This window comes from Hetaerina americana, unplaced genomic scaffold, assembly GCF_022747635.1.
Source record: "Hetaerina americana unplaced genomic scaffold, ioHetAmer1.1.p SCAF_32, whole genome shotgun sequence".
Lineage (NCBI taxonomy): Eukaryota > Metazoa > Arthropoda > Insecta > Odonata > Calopterygidae > Hetaerina > Hetaerina americana.
In genome coordinates, this window is record NW_027286897.1 from 191,708 (window position 1) to 212,635 (window position 20,928).

The following is a 20,928-nucleotide window of genomic DNA, read 5'->3' on the forward strand; positions in this document are numbered from 1 at the left end:
ACACGGAGCGAAGGTTAAATTAAAGATTAAATTTCTTGCATAAATTGGGAGTATCTTTAGCAGTGATGTTGAAAATGTATTATTACCCCCATCAAACTACGGTAGGAGAGATTATATTATTAAATTAGAGAGATTAAATGTAGAACGTATAGATTTAAGATGTCAATTTTGGCACGAACGATAGGGGATCATAATAACATTGTCCGACCGCGGTAGTGCCATGTTTTCGGGTCAGAATTAGTCTGGTGTGTATTCACCCCCTGCGACACATCCAAGCGGTGGCTTGCAGGGTACATAAATAAATACTTAACAAAATATTTTGAGCATGAATATAGGAGGGAATAAATTAGAGAAGTTGGAGTAGTTTATCTATTTGGGCAGTGTGTTAGATGTAAAAGGGCATAGAAAGTAGGGGCATGAAGAGAAGAGTTAGTGAAAGAGGAAATGGGAAGAATAATAGAATTGATAACGGGTACACTGGGCAAACATAGCATAGTGCTTTATGGATGTCAGATTTAGTCTTTGTGGGAAGAGGATGAGCATAGTTCGGAGACTCGGAGTTGTGGGTGAGGCGGAGCACGGAGAAAATAAGTTGGACAGAGAGGTTGACAAACGCCAAGGTAAAAAATAGAGTGAGGGAAGAGAGGAAGTCAAGGGGCTAATTCAGAAAATGACTGAGAAAGTGGATTGAGGAAATTTGGAAAGAAATTTGGGCTGTTGAAGGTCGTGAAAGAAGGCAGACCATTGCACAAGTGGGGTTAAGGAAGGCTATTTAGGAAGCGTGACGGCGGGCAGATGCTACAAAGAAACGAAGAAAGAAATTTATGTAGGCAAAAGAAGAGGAAGTTATCACGGTAATTAGAAGTAATTAGCCCTTAGAGACAGTCCAAAGTCTACATTTAAGTAGACAGAATATCTTGAATGATACTAAATAATAACATGAACACATAACCATCACATCTATCCTTTTCGGGGTGGGCAAGTTTTAAAAAGCCTGATTTAAGGTTTTGCCCGGAAACTCACTCTATATCAGCTCAATCTTGCTTATTAGCCTGGCATACTTATTCCGCCATAGCCTCATTCATTTTATGTTCTAAACAAGATCGCGTGCCTTTACTATTTCTCTCCATTTGCCTTACCTTACTCTTTCTCACGTGTCTTTTTGAAGATTCGACTCTCATCCACTCTTGCAATATGACCAAACCGGCTGCAGTACTCTTATTTAATACTTGAATATTACCGTGACCCTTTTCTATCGTTTGAAAAAATAAAATCCCGCTTGATGAATTTTTGATGATTAGGTACAATACGCTTTTGGAAAAATTAATATGGTTTGAATATAAGAAGTATTTCAAAAAATACCAAAACTTGTAGGCAGTGGGTCAAAGTTAGCCATAATTTTTTAAAATTCATTGTAGATTATGGGTTAGAGAGAGATGATGAGGGAGTGTGATATGTAAAAGTTCTCGTTCAGTAGTAATAATTTATAGCACAGTATAGTGACAGTGAATTTAAAACAAAGGATGCCTTTTATCTAGAAAAAAGCAATACGGAAAAATGCTCGGAGGATAAATTTAATGTCGACGTGTACAAGATAGTTTACGACCCAAAGAAGTATATTTTATCATTACCCTGTCCAATTACTGACCATTTTTCTTCAATATTAATGCTCAATTTGCCTCAGAAACTAAAGAAGTCATTCCATATTTTCAGCAAATAATCGACAAGACACCGAGGATTTAGTGCATAACTTTACGCGATCCTCTTTGACGACGTACGTCCTGTATATCTGGATATTTTCGCCTCTATCGACGGCTATGGGTGTACCTCATTAAGGGTAAAAAGTACACTTTAGGGAATGAAGTATTCAAGTAAATTTCATGCCTGTTCAAAGATTGCCACAAAAGCAAGGCGGCGGGTTCTGTTGTTCTTTGACTGCAAATGGCCGATAGGTACTATCAGAAGCCTATCGAGCGAGGTTGGTGGTGGGTACTCGAGATTATTATCTGTTGACTTGAGACTATCATAAATAAATATTTCACCATATTAGTACTTTTCCTCAATGATCTATCAAGCGTACCTATATCTCATAGGATTTTTAAAAAATATGAAGTCCAATGTATAAAATAAATTTAAGTAATGTAAGCAAGTTGCTTCGGTGACCAATGCAAACGTTTGTATATGAAGTCTTTCTAACATCTATTTAACTAATAGCTTGAGTTTTGTAGTTGATAGCCTCATCCCAACATTAGGTTTTACCTACGAGAAGGCTGAAGTTTTTTGCGAACATGCATTCATTTATCCAATGAAACTAGCCGTGCCATCATATTAACGACAGGGATTATTAATGAAACACCCATAAAGATTTTGGACTCCCTCCGAAATAAATGTTTGAACTAGGATAGTCTTTAGCAAAATATCTCATTCGTGTGAACTCGATGGCGTTGACGAACGTTTTAACTTAAATTGTTTTCTCACAGCAGGTGGTGGCATCTCGGACGACAGGCCATAAGAAAAAACTATTTGTTGATTGCATTTGTAAATATGCCAATATACCTCTGCAATGTCAAAATAGTGACACGGTTTGACTAAAAGGTGACTTTTATCTTTCATAATACTCCTGAGGAAAAGCCTCGTGTTGCTTAGTAAGCACTACTTATTACAGAATGGTGCCAAAAATTCAAAGAATCGACAATGAAATTCAGAAGAGTTATAAAAAGGAGAATTTAATCATAGTAATAAAAAATCAACAAGAGATTTGTGGCGTGGTAATTATTATCCTCGCAAGCGAAATTTAAGTGTATATCGTGGGACTTTTATCTAAAGAATAATGTTTTACCGTCGTATTCATTGTACTTTTTCGCTTTATCGAACAAATTTGCATAGTTTTAAATTATGCATTGCACTTTCTTTTTGGAGATGATTAGATGGATGATTATATATGACTTTGAACTTTAGGAAGGTCTACCTCATTAATGACTTATCCTCAAATGACGAGGCCTTAAATCTCACAGGCCTCATGAATTTTACCACACAATTTCATTTGGGGGTCCCTCAGGTCAACTTTCATCATACTTGTCGAGGATTGAACACAGTCCAAGGTCACCCATTCAAGCATTTCTCTCCTTAATTGCTTTCATTGCGGTTCTACCCTTGCGGTGGCACTTGTAATGAAGTAACCCAGTTCTTATCGGCACAATACCCCCATGGAAATGCGGAGAACGCAGAATAATGACGACTTTCACATGTAACACAGCTGGTTGAGGGCTTGATCACAATTCTTGACAATCAAAATATAGAAGTGTTATGATACTTATGGGAGATACAAGGCATCAAATAACCGTATTAAAGTGGCAAACTTCATTGATCCACTATATTAAGGCACAGCTATGAAAGTTTTACAGTTATTACTATTGACTCTTGACATCGTCGGGTAATTTTCAACCGGTTTTAATTTTATTGATATTTTTTCAATGCAGTAAAGCCTAAAAGAGGTTTGCTTTGCGCGCAAAGCGCAAGTATTTGGAATATTTGAGACTTGAGGATAGAAGGATATATTAAATCCGCAATTATACAGTAGTTGCTCCTTTAAAAAATACCTCATGTTGTCTATCATGAAGAAATTATTTTATCATGAGAGAAAATTGCTCTATGCGTAAGCTGAAAACTTGTCTACAGGATGCCCTCGTAGTTAAAATTGATCCTTCACTAATTTTAACAAAATATAAGCACATAAAAGGTTGAAGGTACATAGAAATATGCGCATTGACTGATGCAAATGTTAGTTTTCACTACAATTTGCATTGAGCTGTTTCTTGATATTGGGCAGCCTTCCGGAGAAAATCTATCATAATATTCCGTTCCGTAAAAAAAATAAAAATGAGATATATTCCTAACATTGTTTCGATTAGGACAAATTATTAAATTTTTAAAGACTCGATGAGTAAATATTTGTCTGGTACAGCGTACCAAATTAATTACTTTTACAGTGTGGATCGCGTCCTTACTATAGGCATTTGCGACTAATGCATCCTATGGTTTTCATTTACCAGGCAAATATTAAAATGGAATCGACCTATGAAGTCTTTAGTGAAATGATTTTTTTATGATAAAAGCTGTTGCTGATTCCTACCAAAAATATGAGTGACAACTTTGCTTTCAAGAATTTTTTAGCCTCTCAACGAGCTCTTCATTAGATTACACTGACAATGTGTTTACTACTCCTTTGCTATTTGGTCTAAGAATATTAGTGCAGGGGTAGAGCGTTGAACTAATGACCGGAGGCCCGGGTTCAGTTCCCAGACTAACTCGCGGTAGTCCAGGAGATAGAGCGTTTGACTAGTGATCGGTGGGTCCCGTGTTAGATTCCCGGGTAAGTCTATGGGCACCCTCAGCTCCACCCAAGCTGTGTGATTTTACGGGTTCCAGATCTTCCTGAGAAACCTTAACTGGCATAGGGAAGGGCACTGGGCCCCTACCCTTGGATGAGCCCGTTGGGCTTAGTACTTAAGAGTGGTGATCTCTACCATTACGTACCAAACTGACCTTCGGGATGATTTTGATTACTGTTTTTATGATAAATGGTGTACACAGGTTATATATGTGTACATATATATATATATATATATATATATATATATATATATATGTATGTATGTATATTATTTATATATAAAAATACATGCTCAGTTCCCTCCTTCTCTTCCTTAAGAAAGGTGGCTTGACCACCGAAAGTTCGAAAACCTGTGGGTTTCTTTTCTTTTTGTGGGTTTCTGTTTTTGTTTTTGTTCGCTAGTGCTAACATGATATACATTAAATCCACTATCAACCCGAAGGTCGGTTTGATAGGTAATGATAGAGTACCACCCAGTGCAAAGCCCGACGGAGTGTGAAAATCAGGGTAGGGGGGCCAGTTCCTTTCCCTGTGCCGGTTATGGTTTCCCCGAAAGATTTGGTACCCGTAAAATCACATTGCTTAGGTGGAGCTGCAGGTTCTCAGAAAGGCTTACCCGGGAATCGAACCCGGGCCCCCGATCAGTAGTCCAACGCTTTACCATTAACTGCCGCGACCTACATATATATATATGCGAGAGAGGTGAAGTTCAAAATCATTGTTAACGGTAGGACCTACAGGTATTTAAAAACACGTTTATGCCGTTAAACTACGGCATTGAAAGGTATAAAATCTTTCAATTTGCTTATGAGTTTAGAGAGACGATTCATTTTCCTAATTTTCGAACACCTGCACCGAGATCATTATTCATTTCTCCACTGATTATTTTGGACTTTATTGCGTCGCGACATGAAGTTATAATCATCCCTAGCTATCGAAATAATCAGTCATGTTGCTCACGTAGCTAATGATCATTTAAAATGGCGACAGACACACTCGTGAGGCAACGGGCCGCTGCTTTGCAGAAGTCTGCTGCTATCGAGTGGACATTGGCTTCTTTTATCTTCCGGTGGCAGACTCTTTAACCATTACTTTTTATCCACACGAAAACCTCTGCTCCGCTGAGGCCGTCTTAATAGTTTTCGGCCGCTTCCGACCATCATCGGCTTTCCCCGCACAATGGCGGAGTCCCATGGAAGGGAGAGGCTTGTGGGAGGAAGGCGATGGTGGAATGGGACCGGCGCGGGCGGAGAGGGTAGCGGGTGAGAGAGAGAAAAACGGATAGAGAGAGAAAGAGAGATAGGGAGAGAGAAAGAGAGAGAGAGAAGGAGACGTTTGAGGGGGTGGGAGCTTAGGTGGCGGAGAAGTGGAGAGGGGGAAAGGGGAAGGCAGCACGCCAGGCGAGTATGGCATCCTAACAGGCGGAAGAGGGGAGCCCGAGTGTGGGAGGGGAGTCAGCCGCGGAGCTGGAGGTGTGTAGGGTGTGAGAACGCGGTGGGGTGGGGGCAGGAGGGGGAGGGGTGGCTCTTGAGAGAGGGGAGTGAATAGTGGTGGAAGGGGGATCGGAGGGCAGCTGCGACTGTTCCCCTCCACGTCAGTCGGGAAACGTTCTCGCACCGAACTGTGTCGTCACTCCATAGAGCTCCGTGTGATCGCACGTTAGTCTTCGGACGTCTTCTTCACTCTCTCCCGCCGATTTTTCCAAGAGACACGCGACCGAATCCCTTCTCCGGCCGAAAGTGTCCTCGTTGTACCGGCCCGATAACCCCTTTGGTGTCAATCCCATCTGCCACATAACCGACGCTGTTTGTGTTTTTCCTCCACCGATGGGTTCTTAGTACTCCTCATTCTCGTGAGGAAATTTTCGAAGGGGAAAAGGGGGGTCGCAGCACAATTTGACACCCTGTGCTTACCACATGCCATTTTGCACACCGTAGTTCAATCACATGAGGATTTTGTGACATGACCATCTTCGTAGGAGACGGGCGCACAGTATTATTTTAATCATTGGTTTCTGTTTTCAGTTTTTTTTTTGAATTTTCCTATTTTGTTTTCAAAACAACAACCGAAAAGGCACTTCACCTTGTCGGTACATTTGGAATAGATAATATTGTAACAAAAAAGTGAATTGCTTGAGAAAGATAAAAACTTTTTATTTGTGGAATGCAGTAAACGACAGGAGTGTTCTTTTTTGTTGATTTCCGAGTGACGTGTGGATCATTTGTTTTTTCGTTGTTTTGTTGTGATCGGTGTTGGTGTGTTCGAGATTCCATTGGGGCAATCTTTCGCTTCAAAAGGAGAGGCATAAGAGTATAATTCTAATTGAAGAAACATCGTCAGGAACCATGGCTCACCAACCACAGCCTTCCACCACCATCCTTTTCACCTGGATGCGTTTCTGCCTCTTCGTCGTCGTCATCTCCGTGCTTGGAATCCTGCCGGCATCCTCGGGGAGAGCAAATGACTACGAGAACCACGTGGGATTCTACCACGAGACTCCGTGCTGCGGTCAGCATCACTTCAGGCATCACAGAGGTAAGCAAAGAATTTTGATTTAATTATCCTAGTTTTAAGCTTTTTAGGATTTTTTCCTGCTCCTCTATCGCGCCGGTTTTCGTTAGCCAGCCGCTCGGGCAGGTCCCGTTCGCCCTGTCCACGACCGGCGTTCCGCTCGCGGGAGAGACCCAACTCCCGCCGCCCTCCATGGTTCTGCGGCCTCGTCGTCCGCCGAATTCTCCCGCCTCGCTCCTCCCGCTCCGTCGTATGAGCTCGCGGGCGGACTTGTGATTCCTGCTCGCCGTATAAAGGATCGCTTGCGTGCCCAGAATCCTATAAGTACATCTTCGGCGGTACAAGTCCTGGCCATTTACGGAAAAAGTCTTATAATGAGCGTGGGAGGAAATTGGTCTGACAGGGTGGGAAATAAGGAGCGGTATATTTCCAATAACTTGTTTGTCATGCTTACCTTTATCGGAGAGAACCTTATTTAATCCTTGAATTAAAAAAATAAACTATTTCGTGGCAGTAGAAGTTAAACATAATTGCACACTCTGTTCATGCCCCATAGCAAATTGTGAAGAACTGTAGGAACGAGCGTTTTTACTGATGAACTTAGGATTTTTTATGAATAAACTTTAGAAATGTTTATTCCTCAATGCATTAACATCCTCTTATATCGCATTACTCTTAGGAGAGAGTGCTTTTGCTTCTTTCATCTTCCTTGCCATCAATAGTTTCTTGAAAAAACCTATTTCCAGTTTTAGGTATTTATGTAATTTAAAGGATAAACACTAGCATTGGTTATTTGATCAGGAATGATAATAGCGTGAGTTTGTTCTTTGAGACAAGGTCGATTGGGTCATGACTTAATAACGTCACAAATATTAACAAGAGATGACTTTAGCAAAGCATTAACTATTGTTCGCTAGACTAGAACAATTACATCTCCTTACATCGCGGCAGCATGGTGTCACAATATTGAGGGACCCACCTTTGGAGGTGGCGGAAACTTTTCAAGATAATTCAAGGCCAGATGTCAAAAAAAATGCGAACCTGGGTGCATAATTACCCTTTTTTAGTTAGCAGCATTTTTCTGTTCATTCTTCAGCATTGGTAATCAGTATACCTTTATTTTTTGCTATCAAATTAACTGTCGCCTGATCTTCTAAAACCTCGGTAATCTCGTGGTGCCGCTCTCGTCATCGTAACCGGATTGCGGCTTGGTTTATCAGTTGCGTTCGCGTATACATGAGTGACAAGGCGTGACATTAATGCCTATCCCTACATGCACGTCTGTCTCCTTTCATTCGTGCCTCCACTCTCGCGCTCTCACTGCCCCATCCCTTTTTCACGCTTTCATTTCTTGCCGTGCTCTTCTATTGCCCCTTCATATTTTTGACCCCCCCCTTCACAGTGCCGCGATGCCTTTAGCCGGTCGTCCCTTTTTGCGTCTGGATAAGCATTCCTAACCGCCCCGGTCACATTCCGTTCGCGACTCATCCTGCGAATGACTCCGACCACGTAAATGAGGAGCGGGAGAATTCACGAGACGGAAAGGATTTTATGGAGGGATGGTTTGTTGCTCTCACGTGTTCGCCATGCGCTCACCATATTTAATCGAAACTTATTACTCATTGACGGGGATGATAGTGCGCGCAAATATGTCGGAGATATTACTTTTTCGTTTCTGTTTTAACGTTTGCGGCAGCGGACATATTTCGCATTATGCATTCGTTTGGCGTAACGGAATGAATCCTCGTATATTCTGAATCAATCTCAAAATCATAGGAGAAGAAGTTTGTATCCAAAAACTTCGTCTATTCGTAAACTTAAAAACAGCACTTTTATTTTGGACGAGTCGTGTAATAAGCACGAATATTTTCGCAACATATAATGCGTGAATGTTATCCTTTTCAGATAAATCATATACTTTTGAATCTTGTGGTTGAATTGATAAGGTACATACTTCGACATTTTTACCCTTTAAATTTAATTTATTTCAGAAATAAAATTATTCTTGATAAAAATAGTTGAAAAGTTTTCCGCATAAGTTTTGATAAGATCCGTAGAGCAATGAACTGTGTAGTACTTTTGCAATTGCGGGGGATAGAAGGTTTCTTGAAACCTAGTTGTAGGAATTTAAATTCCTACAACTTAATAAACTAGAGTTTTAATTGTTTTTTTCTGGATTTTTGACTGTTTTTCGTTGCGTTTCCATTTTTGTTTTCATGTTACGTTAAGGGAAGCACTCGATAATAATCTCATGTAGTTACGTTTTTGGAAATATTATGATGATTATGTATAAGCAGATGTACAATGTTCGTGCCTATAGTAAATATGAGGAAGTTCTATCAAGAGCGTGAAATACCGGATTTTTCATGACCTTTATATTCATTATAATCGTCTAGTAAAACTCAATGCAGTCGTTAAATTTTTTTTATCGCTATATTCATTTTAAAGATTATAACACCTGATGCTGAATTTATGGCACTAGGTGTGAATCGTGACTTTTGGATGGACCTCAAAGCATATTTGTGCGAACGCAGACTTTAGAAACGTAAGATTTCCTTCGTTCTTTAATGGCATTCTCTCATTTGGCAGTTATACTAATCAGAATAATACGTAATAATACTTCAACAGTAAGTTTTGAATCATTTAGACATTACTACCGGTATCATTATTCACTATTCTTAGATTTTTGAATTATATAGTCCTCATTCTCAGCAACTGCTTATTTCGCGGTAGAAAATCCCAAGCGTAATAAACTTTATTTTAATTATTTCATTTTTTCCTTTCTTTCAACATCTTGCCTCCAAACCTCTCAAAAACCTGTCTTAAAAGAGTGAAGGAACACATTTTTTTTTGCTTCGACAAGGTTTTAACTACGAATGTTCCTCTTAATTCAAGCTGATGTTTTATGTTATTTTTATGAATATTAAATATAATTTGGACGGCATACATATTTATATTGTTGTTAGTTTTCGTGCATTCTACAATGGAAAATGGCAAACGTTTCGCTAGTAACTTTTTAATATTTCAAACAAGTCTGTCGCAATTCTTGATATTTTTTTGCCAATATACGAATATAAAACTCGCCGCTAAAAAGATTATGACTGTGCAATTTTTTAAAACTAAAAATAACAGTTCATTACGACCTAACCATCCTTAAAATACTGAAGCGTCGCTCTAACGACTAAATTCGACTAGTGCTAAATTCCATTTCGGTTATAGTCAATTAATTTAGATCCCCTGGCGGATCAGTTCTTAAAATATTTCAGTTTTATGCTTTAGAAAGATAAAAACGATTAAATGTCGAACACCATTTAGGCAACAGCAACCAATGAATTAAGCGTGAGGAATTTATTTCTCTCAAATACATGGAATACCTGTACATATTTGGTTTGGTAAAAAAACTAAACTTACTACAAACTATTTAACTATTGTGATGAGCCTTTTCTTTACATGAAACTATGTCTTCTGATAGTGAATGCCAAAATTTTAATGTTATTTCTTTAAAAATAATCAGAAATCATGCCGGTGTATTGTAACCAACTATCAGTGGCAAGTGGCAAGGAAAAATTCTTATTTCCTTTATTTTAAAGAAAATAAATTGCCAGTACTAGCCATGATGTCATTTGAACGTGTTATATTTGAAATTATAGAACGTCACATGTATTATATTTTTAGGTTTCTGCTGACCATCTTTCCAAACCAAATCATCGGGTTCAAAACCTAGTGTAGAAGAGGTTATTATCCATTAGGGTTTGCAAAATGTATTAATAGATCATATTTGATTCAGATTATTTTCTTTGATTAAATCACACTCGTAAAGTTTACATTTTGCGCTTTTTATGCTGTCTTACCAAGTTGCCCGCTCCTATTAATGAAATGCCGTCATTGAATTATGAGTTGTTTAACCATCTCTTTTTGGTTTTGTAGCCTTAACTCATGCACGTAATTATAATATCGCTCTTGTAGCGATTATTGTTTCAACGAACGATTTGAGGATTCTTGTATATATTATCTACATCATGTGTTCTTTAAGGGCATATCCTTTTAGTTGTTTCGCCGTTTCCTTTTAGTTTTTATAGGTTTTGTGTTAGAGATCAATTAAAAAAAAATATCTCCCTAGTTCTAAAATGTCGATTTTCAGTTGATTAAATTATTTTACAAAAGAAAGAATTGATATAATTTGAACATTGATATAATATTTCAAATTTGATATTTTCAATAATCTCTCAGGCATTAAAATGTGTTTTTAAGCCACTTTTACAATATCGTGGGCAGTGCATACAAACAACAATTGAGATTTGCTGACCAACGGAATACCTAATGATCCCGAAGGGAAAAGTAATTAAGCAGATTTAAAACGAGATCCACCAGATCGGTGAAAACGTGTTACGAGGAGAAAGTAATTATGACTGGGTTATTGGAGGAACTCGGATGGGATGCCCTTGCAGTCACGGAGAGACCAAGTGAGACGAGATTATTTTATACGTACGTGGCACTCGTGTTTACTTCTCTCACGATTTCCTCGAGCAATTAGGAAGCAAAACAGGACTAAGGTTTAATCGGAATCGGAAAATATTTTCCCGCAAGTCGCTCTTTTTTACGGACTACTCTCATTTATCCGCAGCCATAGTTAAGAGAGTCATGCCCTTATACTGCCCGTCCCTTGGAGGCTTGGGGGATATGACGCAGATGCAGGAAACTTCCAACGTAATTGGGTAGGTGTGGAAAATTGTCTGACCGACCTTGTGAGATACAACATCTACATCCGTACAATACCCCGAAAAAACGCGTGGCAGGTGTTGATAGCACACCAGTATTACTTGCTGAATTTTTATTTGTATGCATTCACTCATGATAGATGTCCCTTGTTCTGTTATGCTTGTATACTATCTTTAGCAAATGCTAGCTGTGTGACACAATCCAAAGGGTTGAATCGCTACAATCTGTACAACAACCATGATCAAGGCGGGCCTCAAACCCTGGAAAATTGTGTAAACAGACTTAACGTAGGCAGGAAAATTCGGCTGAACAGTGAAAATTACGATAAATATTCTAAATCATAATTTTCATCATAAATGGTTAGCTAGTACAATACTTTAAAACTCAAATAATACTCGTATATCAGAAAACCTAATCGTGCCCTGCTTCCATATCCATGTCTGTTATTGATATTTTATAGGCTTGTTGTTATTGACATTCCATTTGGTTGTTTTTCTCGTACGCATTGCTAGAGAAAGCTAATTTTTTTATCATTAAGATGTTTTATCACTTTTATCAATAATGATGGGGTCATATTTTAATTAATCTAATGACTTTGAAATTTTCTTTTAATCTCCGTTGATCTAACTATTAACAAGGTTTCCTAAAACTGATTCCAACCAAAAACTTGTAGTATCTCTATTCTTCTCTCCCAACTGCAGTGGCAGTAATGATTCTTTTTGTGATATACTCTGAAGAATGATGGATGTTATTAATTGGCTCGATTGTTAATAACCTCAGAAAAATCATTCGATTGAATGCTTAATTACTCGTATTAGGAGTTTCGAGAGCTTGGGCCAACAGCATTAGTTACTCCCATTTATTTCCGCGCTTGCGATCGCATTGATTCTCCGCAATTCCTTTTGCAATTATTAGAGTTTCGATCAACTCATCTTTGACCTAATTGAAAGATTAAGTGAGGCCATGGGTCAAGGAGAAGGCGATCGAGTAGTAGGAAAGTAGGCGGGGAGAAACGTTGCGAAAGAGGCGAGAATCGAGATACACTACGGGGAAGGACCGGAGTGAACACTCCCTCCCGACATCTCACCTGCCTTTGTCTCTTTTTTGTGCCGGGCTGCCTTCATATATATGATATAGGTACCTGCTTACCTCGCTTCGGGATCAATCAATGCACAGTTACATGGTGGGAGGGATAAATTTAGTCTGGATGGCTAAAATATTATGAGTTACTAAGTACTCGAAGACGTAGTTTTGAACGTGGTATTTTAGTTTTTTTTTCAATATTCGATGAAAGTGATTAAATTTATGAGATTTCTACTCTTTTACCTCCTCTCTCCTTAGCTGATAACATAGATTTCAGGAGAAATTTCTTTCAGTAGCCCCTTTCGCTACGTTGTCTCCTGCAAAACCTCTTATAGATATTTATGACAATTTGACGTTTCTATGCTAATATTTTGAAACTATCGATTTATCCTGTGTTAAAAAGTGAATTTGTCATTTTACGTGAGTTATATTCGAGGTAATGCCAATAATATCGGTCCAATCAAGAAGTTCTGCATGAATACTACAAGGTTGAGTGGATGAAATTGGTTGACAAAATATGTTAGGGCCAAAAGTGATTCATTTCTTTCTTAGAATGTCCAAAATGCTGCAGAAAATGGGATAAAGACCAATAATAGATGTATTTCTTTGTTTTTCATTTCGGTGAATAAATTCAATGTCAACCTTAGTATTTGAGGATGTAGTTTCAGTTTTTTTTAAATGATAAGAAGAACGCCATCTTTTACGGCCGCTCTGTTAATTTTTGCGTAACATTCGAAGTCATTTGGTGTCAAGAAATGTTTAAATTAATTTGCATGGCGTATTCTCTCTTATGCACATATAGTTGAATTTATGGAGTTTTCTTCCCTCTGGAGCAGCCGACTGTAAACAGTTAATAAGATATTACAGAGAAATATGTAAAGCGACCATTCATTCTGTACAATATAATTACTTTCTTTCCACGATCCCCGAAGGCCTAATGTAGTCGCATAATGATAATCTTTTAGTGACACACGAAAAACTCTATAATTCCACCAGTAACAAACGAATTAAGTGAATAATCAACTCGCAGTGAACAGAATTCTGCATGATTCTCTTTACTGACCGAATGATGACCGTTGTTCAAAGCATTTCGTCTGTATCATTCTCCACGTTCCACAATGAACCCTTGAACGTGGAGCATATACGATGCTATATTTAGTACTGCATGTTTATGGTCAATATCAAAGATATTTACATCTGATGTTCATGGGGCCTGTGGTTCATAAGATTCGATAGTCTTTCTCGCAGGTGTTCAGTTCCTGGGAGAGAGTTGATACGTAGAGGAAGCGTGCTTAAAAATGCGGCGGTCTGATATTTACAGTGATCGAAATAGGCCGCTGTTATTTAAATTCTACTTGGAGGGACGAAGCGGATTGGTCGTTCGTAGGCCGGATGCTCGCCATCATCACTTTTTGAGGGGGTGCTATTCAAATAGCCCTGATCATCATGCCGTTATTCCGAAAGGCTCTGATCATACCGATCTCCTCGCTAGCATCGCGTTTGCCGAGGTTGGATCTCTTCGAATTGATAACTTCGTTCAATTCAGATGGGCGCAGACTTTTTCTTCTTCGCACCGCTTGTGGTGGAACTAACGGAAAGGGCCGTGGATTTTAGGTTTCGAAACCTAGGCTTTGCTGCGTAGCGCGAGCATTGCCGCCTCCTTCGTGTCCCGCGAGACCCTTTCCTTCCTTTTCCGCACCTCCACTCTTACGAGTGCGCTCGAGGAGAGGTGCCCCAGTTGCTGTGTGCGCGAGGTACGACCCTTTGGTGAATGCGTGAAAATCTCCGTGCCCCACCCACCAGCCAGAGCTCCTCGATGGGCGCTTAAGATCCCTTTTTGTGTTTCAGGCCGTGCTCATGTAACTGACCTTAATAAAGGGGCTTTTAAGACATCCGCTGCCACTCCCTCTCGGGCCTTCCTTCAACGGAACTCACCCCACCCCGCTTTCAAACAATCCCTTCTCCCTTCCCCCCCCCCTACTGCTGACGTATGCTCTCACTCCACCCCGCTCGCTCACCGGGTAGTCAGCTCACAAAACCAACCGAAAGCCGCGCCCCCTCTCCGGGAACCCTTTCTCCTGCACTCAATTCTCTCGCTGCCAACCAGTCGTTCCATGGCGTATAGGGGTTCTGGTGAGGATGGGGGCGAGGTGATGGTGTAGGTGGAATTGGGCTGCTTGGGGGAGTGGGTGAGAGGGTGAGGGCTATTATTGCTGTTGTGATGGGAAAGGGAAAGGAAGGGTGTGGGTGGTCAAGCGAAAGAAAGGACATTGGTGAGGAGCGAGGCGGGGAGGGGAGAAGGTTAGGTGAGAATCTCGGCTGAAAAATGTGCGCGCGCGGGGTGAGACAAGGTTGCGGAGATGCGGGCGTCGTTCTCGATTGAACTTCCGGTCCAGCGGTTTAGGTGGCAGGGCGGAGGGAAAGGGAGTGCGGTGGTGGTCGGGAGACTGGTATTTTTCAAGGACGATAAAAATCTGTGAAGTTATACTTAGTTACCTAACTCCCCGGATAAAGTTTTGTGCCATAGCTACCCTTTTGCCGTGAATTATTAATCAAACGTTTTCTATCTTTCCACAATCAAGGCATTCAAGATTCTTCATCAACATAGGAAGTGAGAAAAATATACAAACAAGTAAAGATTGAATAACAAAAATTTGCTGTTTATCCTCGGTATATTTATAACATTACTCTAAGTAACCTTCATCTCTCCAAGTTGCATCCCTCTCCCTTTGAAATGTCTCTTTCCTGTCCATTCAACTTCTTTCCATTTCCAGAGCAGTTGAATCTTTCTTCAAAGTAATTTTAATGAGAGTACCTTATGTTTCGAGCACCTTCCATACGTCTCCTAACATTTCCCGTCGCTTTGGGATGTAAATAGGATGAACGAGCAAAGGTGCACAGTCGTAGATCCGGTCGTTGCATTTTAAATGTACGCATTTAATTTCGCACTAATAATTTGTATATCAATGTGCGTGTAGCGTGTTTATGCATTTCGATCTCAATTTTTACGACATTTCGATTGGTACACACATCGTGTCTTATTGTACTGCATAGGTAGATATAGTAAAATTTAATGACATCAAGATGGATGTTGTGCTAAAAAAAAACGACTCGCTGCCAGCGTCTCTTTGATATCGCACATTTAGTGCAATATAGTTCGATGTTTAGAATGTCTTTTGACCTAAATTTGTGAAACAAAATCGTATTTAGGTATCGCCTAGAAAAATCACATTATTTGGTGGCGCGATATCAAGAGATATCAAATGAACATTTCACATCGCATTCTATTTTTCGACACAGCCCTATTTGGAAGAATCCCGAGTTTCTCTTGTTCATCCCGACCTTTTTGGCTCAATAAAAATGATCCTGGATCCTGGAATTTTCCTGGATCCCATCGGAGCCATTGCCATATAGAATTGTTCGTGGCACCTGCTTCATTCTCACCCCTATTTCATAATCCATTTGCATCCGTGGCACTGCAGCGATACATATGTATGAATGCATGAATCTGTACACTTAAGAGGATTATCTAAGGTGATATTTTTTTCCTATGAACACACATAGTTGTCGATTCATTCCCTGTATTTTTATGGAAAATAAAATTGACGCATTCATGGCTGATGTAGTGACATATTCTCTAATAAATTAATTGACAACGAGGTTTCCCTTCTCTCCTCGAATATTTGATTTGAGAAATTGAATTATTTTTTGCACCAATCGAGTTCATTTTATAGAGTTACTCGTCGGAAAATCAAGACTAAAGTTGTGAATTACGCGTAAATGTCGCTCGGACTGCTGTGTCCCTCCGTGATATATCTCGAATATCCAGTATTTATAGCCAAAGTTCTGCGCTATTTTAAGCTAGGCTTTAGATTACAAGTGACTTGTTTATTTCCCCATGATCATATTTTTACAAAATAATTTGCGTGCGCTGATTTACTAAGGAAATTTTTCGTTTTACTGGTAACTTCTGCATTAGCTTCGTCAAATTGCTTATATATATATATATATAAATATATATATATATATATATATATATATATATATATATATATATATATATATATATATATATATATATAACGATTGTACGGAAAAACTAAACTCACACGAGCGGCACAATAATGGGCTGACACGATATAACACAAATAGAATAGAATAGCAACATTTAAAAGGACACTCACACGGTAAATTGTTCGAGCTTTCGGCCCTCTCAGTGGCTCACTTGAAGAAGGCCTCTGAGAGGGCCGAAAGCTCGAACAATTTACCGTGTGAGTGTCCTTTTAAATGTTGCTATTCTATTCTATTTGTGTTATATTGTGTCAGCCCGTTATATATATATATATATATATATATATATATATATATATATATATATATATATATATATATGCGTACAATTATATTTATATAAACCAGCATATAAATTGGTTTGTTACACGGACTACTGTTTTAATGAAGATCTGGTACCCGAAAAATCACACAGCTTGGGTGGAGGTGAGAGTACCCTTGATGGCGTGTCTGGGAATCAAACCTTATTGAAGCCCTCCGGTCAATAGCCTAACCCTTTACCCCTGGATTACCGCGACCCTCATGTATATACATGTATGTATTTATTTAATTTCCTTTGGTCCGACGGCAGACGGAGTGCGTGCCTGTGCGGTGAGACATTCATCTTTCTTTTGAACATTGACGATGAGAGCTAACGTGTCAGCATGCTAGAAAGATCTTCTACTGTATTTATAGTTAAATACGCTCTCAGTTGGACGTGTTGATATGTTAATGGCAAGGTTAAGGCTTTGAATGCTTTTTCCAAAAAGTAAAAAAGTTAATTTTTGAAAAAAATTGAAGATTTCGACTGCTTTTTGAAAGCTTGTACTTGTACGTCAATGTAGTAAGATGTATCTGACAATTTTATTTCTGTAGAAATACTATGTCCAAACCGCCGCTGCTCTCGTACGCATAATATGAAAGTTAATATTTTACCCCTGTTGTTTCTTTATTATAAACAACCAACATTAGGAAAATATCAAAATGGAACAATATATCGTAGGGTAGACATATTTTAAAAATAACTAAATCAGGGTTTACTAAAGAATTTACTTTACTAAAAATTAGAAAGATGGTGTTTGCCAACTTTTTATTATAATTTGGCTGCTTATTTATCCTCCTGACTTAAGAAATCAGTGCAAGTTTTTGGAAATATTCAACAGCGTAGCTGTTATCTAGAATCCTAGATTAGGGCAATGGGATGATGAAAGGTTTCAACCATGGATAATACCAAGGAAGAAACCGTATAGGGCGATTAATCAAGGACTTTTCTGTATTTGATGGGGATAATCCTACTACATCACTCATAATTCAAAAAGATGTATTGGATACGTCGTGTCGTCACAGAATTCTTCTGAATGAGAAGCTACATAGTCAACGCGTCGTGTCATGTTACTGAAAAAAATCCCAGTTTGAAATTTTCTGTCGACCAATGACGTAGCGATTAGCAAATCATGGCATGTACGCCGTTATTTTTGGTGGGGAAGGGGTGGGAGCCGACGACGCCTTAGTTACCGTCCATCACTGTTATTCATATCCGTTCGAGGGTATTTTGGAGCCCATCCCCAAATGGGTGACTTTGCAAGTTCTTCGCCGGACGCCCGAAACACGTGCTACGCCGTGAGTGATTAATAAAAGCTTTTATGAGATGGAAGTCAAACTCTTTACCTTCCCTCCTCCACTTAACTCTTCACAGTTCAGATTTCCGCCGTCTCCTCATTGTCCTTATTTTCCCGTCCGGGTTTATCCTCCTCGTTCTCGTTTCCAACGGTTTTTACCATCTCTCTTTCCACCACGAGTTTTCCATTCCACGGTAATTCTCTCTCCTTTCCTTTCTCATTTCTCATGTCAGATTTATCCCTTCTGTTCTTTCCGCATCTTTTAACCTTTGTATGAATTTCCTCTCTCCTGGGTCCACCACGCCTGCCTTAGCGTTCCGTTCCGCCGTTACAGCATTCATTCTTTCGTTCCTATGGCTCCGCATTTGAGAAAAACCGGCTATTAGTTTCCACATGTCCTCTCTGCTTTTACAAAGGGTGGCGTGAAATGAAAGGAAAGGGTGGGAAAGGGCCACCGCGGATTCCATGGGGGCGTGAAACATCATCCACATCGAGTTTTCTTTCCCCTACATTTTGGGTCTGCGCTCGTAATTCTCCGGAATAGAACTAGAAAATACTGTATGTTTTTCATGAATAGCTTGCCATTTTGTATTTTCGGATCTATTCTTTCAAGGTGGATAATTTCCCAGCGTTGACTTTGTGTAATTTGTGTAGTAATAAAACCACTCCAGTGTGATGAACATAATAATTTGCGAAATGATTTATTTGCTGTGTTTCGAAGTGTATGAGATATATATATAAATATATATATATATATATATATATATATATATATATAATATGTTTGTGTGTGTGTAGTAATGTGCATATTTAAGAAGGTTAAATAATCTTTCCTTTTTTTTATTTTTTATGAACACGTCGATGGTCGATTCATGTGGTGTATTTGACAATAAAATTAACCAGTATGATTCATTTCTAAGTAATCTTGCTTCCAATCAAAGTCTTGGCCAAGTGAACTGCTATCTACCCATATTGCATGTTTTAATATTTACAAGATACTTCCTGGTCTTGTCATTTCATAGTTACATCTGCCAATGGACGCTTCTTCGTTTTCTTTTCATATTTCAGTTTATTTGAACAAGAAAAGAATATCCTTAACTGAATCCACATCCACTTTGGTGTTTTAAATACTATTTATTTATATTTATTGACTTAATACAACGTGTAATTTAGTAATGCATGACACAAAACTACATTTGTACCCGCTTTTTGTCCGAAAATATTTTCCTTGCTCCGCGAATAGTTTTTTTTTTTTTAAACGACAAGTAAAGTCGCCGTAATAATCCACGGCAACAGCGAAGTGCGTATATGGCCTGGTATCATGGCGGTTCGTCCTAAAACGCGCAACTAAATCTCCTTTTTGTCAATTTAGGTTGTCCCTCTTCCGTTTTAGACACCTCTCCGTGTGCTATCACGCATCTCTCCTTGCATTTCTTCCTCCTCTCCCCTTCACACGAAAATGCATTCCGCTCCCTTTGCCCCTCTGCGTCTATCACTCCGGGACAATTACAGCTCCCTTCACCCTCTCTTCCTCCTCCTCCTCCACCATTTCCTCTCCGCCCGCCATCCACTCAGCCATTTCACCCACACAATTGCAGCCCCACCCTTCCTCCTTCGTCGGAGCCCCTCCCACCTCCCCTCCCACGCCCGCCCCCGCCACCTTAATGTCCCTTCCATCCGCTCGCCACTTGTGTAGCCCCCGCGCCTGCTTTTGTTCGCCTCCTCCCTGTCCCTCGTCGCCGTTACCATACAAATGATCGCCGCCACCTGGGCCAGGCTTCAAACGTTTTGTAGTATCGAGTCATCAAACTTACCCAAATATTTCTCCTCTCTTGTCAGCGCCCGAGTTACATTTTTATCGGAGAATTTGTGGTGGAGACCGCTTGTCTATGAAGCCCTTGGCTTTCGTTTTTCCGAAATGTCCAGTGTTCGCGCAGATACACCCATGCCATACCCTTGTCACCTTCGTGCAAAACAAGGGTTTCTTCAGAAGTGAGAGAGGACAGTTGTTTCCTTGGTATCGGTGAGATGCTGTTCTGTCCTAGTAATCTTGTGTATCGTGGGTTCGAGTCAAATTTAGAAGGGTTTTTCCTACGGATTAAAGACGGATGTCGCGTTATTTCTCGTTTTTTTTTATGCAATATCATATTCTATGAAAATAGGATTCCTTTCATACATTTAAGGCATTATTGTCGTTAATGAAAGATTATAGGTTACCCTTACGAACTACCTATCGTATCGTAAACCACTTTGCATTCCACTGCGGTAACTCATTTGCATTTATCGTTTCCTGTGCACTAATCCAAGCGCAATCTCTGTTGTGCGCAGTTTGGATCAATTATGGCTCATACTTTTGCAATTTAAGGGGAACACTTACGGCCGAGATTTTTTCCAATGGGATTTTCGTGGCTCAAGGTGTTCAGAGCATAATTGTCGTGGCATGTTTTAATTCATTCGGCGTCTTTGATCTTTTTCGACGGCCGCCGAAGGAATCGGCGAGAAAGTTTCTGGCTCGCTCCCTTAAATCTCTCACTTTTTGACGGTGGGATCAAG

The 20,928-nt window shown here is 39.6% G+C and overlaps 1 protein-coding gene across 1 annotated transcript in view; it reads left to right on the forward strand.

Annotated features, from left to right (window-relative positions):
• Positions 1 to 6,005: 6,005 nt before the first annotated feature.
• The window catches only part of Sema2a (Semaphorin 2a), a 1,147,864-nt gene continuing 1,132,941 nt past the window's right edge, over positions 6,006 to 20,928 (forward strand). The window contains exon 1 of the mRNA XM_071589072.1: positions 6,006 to 6,928. Within this exon, the coding sequence (XP_071445173.1) occupies positions 6,739 to 6,928 (190 nt within the window). The 5' untranslated portion in view covers positions 6,006 to 6,738. The remainder of the gene's footprint in view (positions 6,929 to 20,928) is intronic.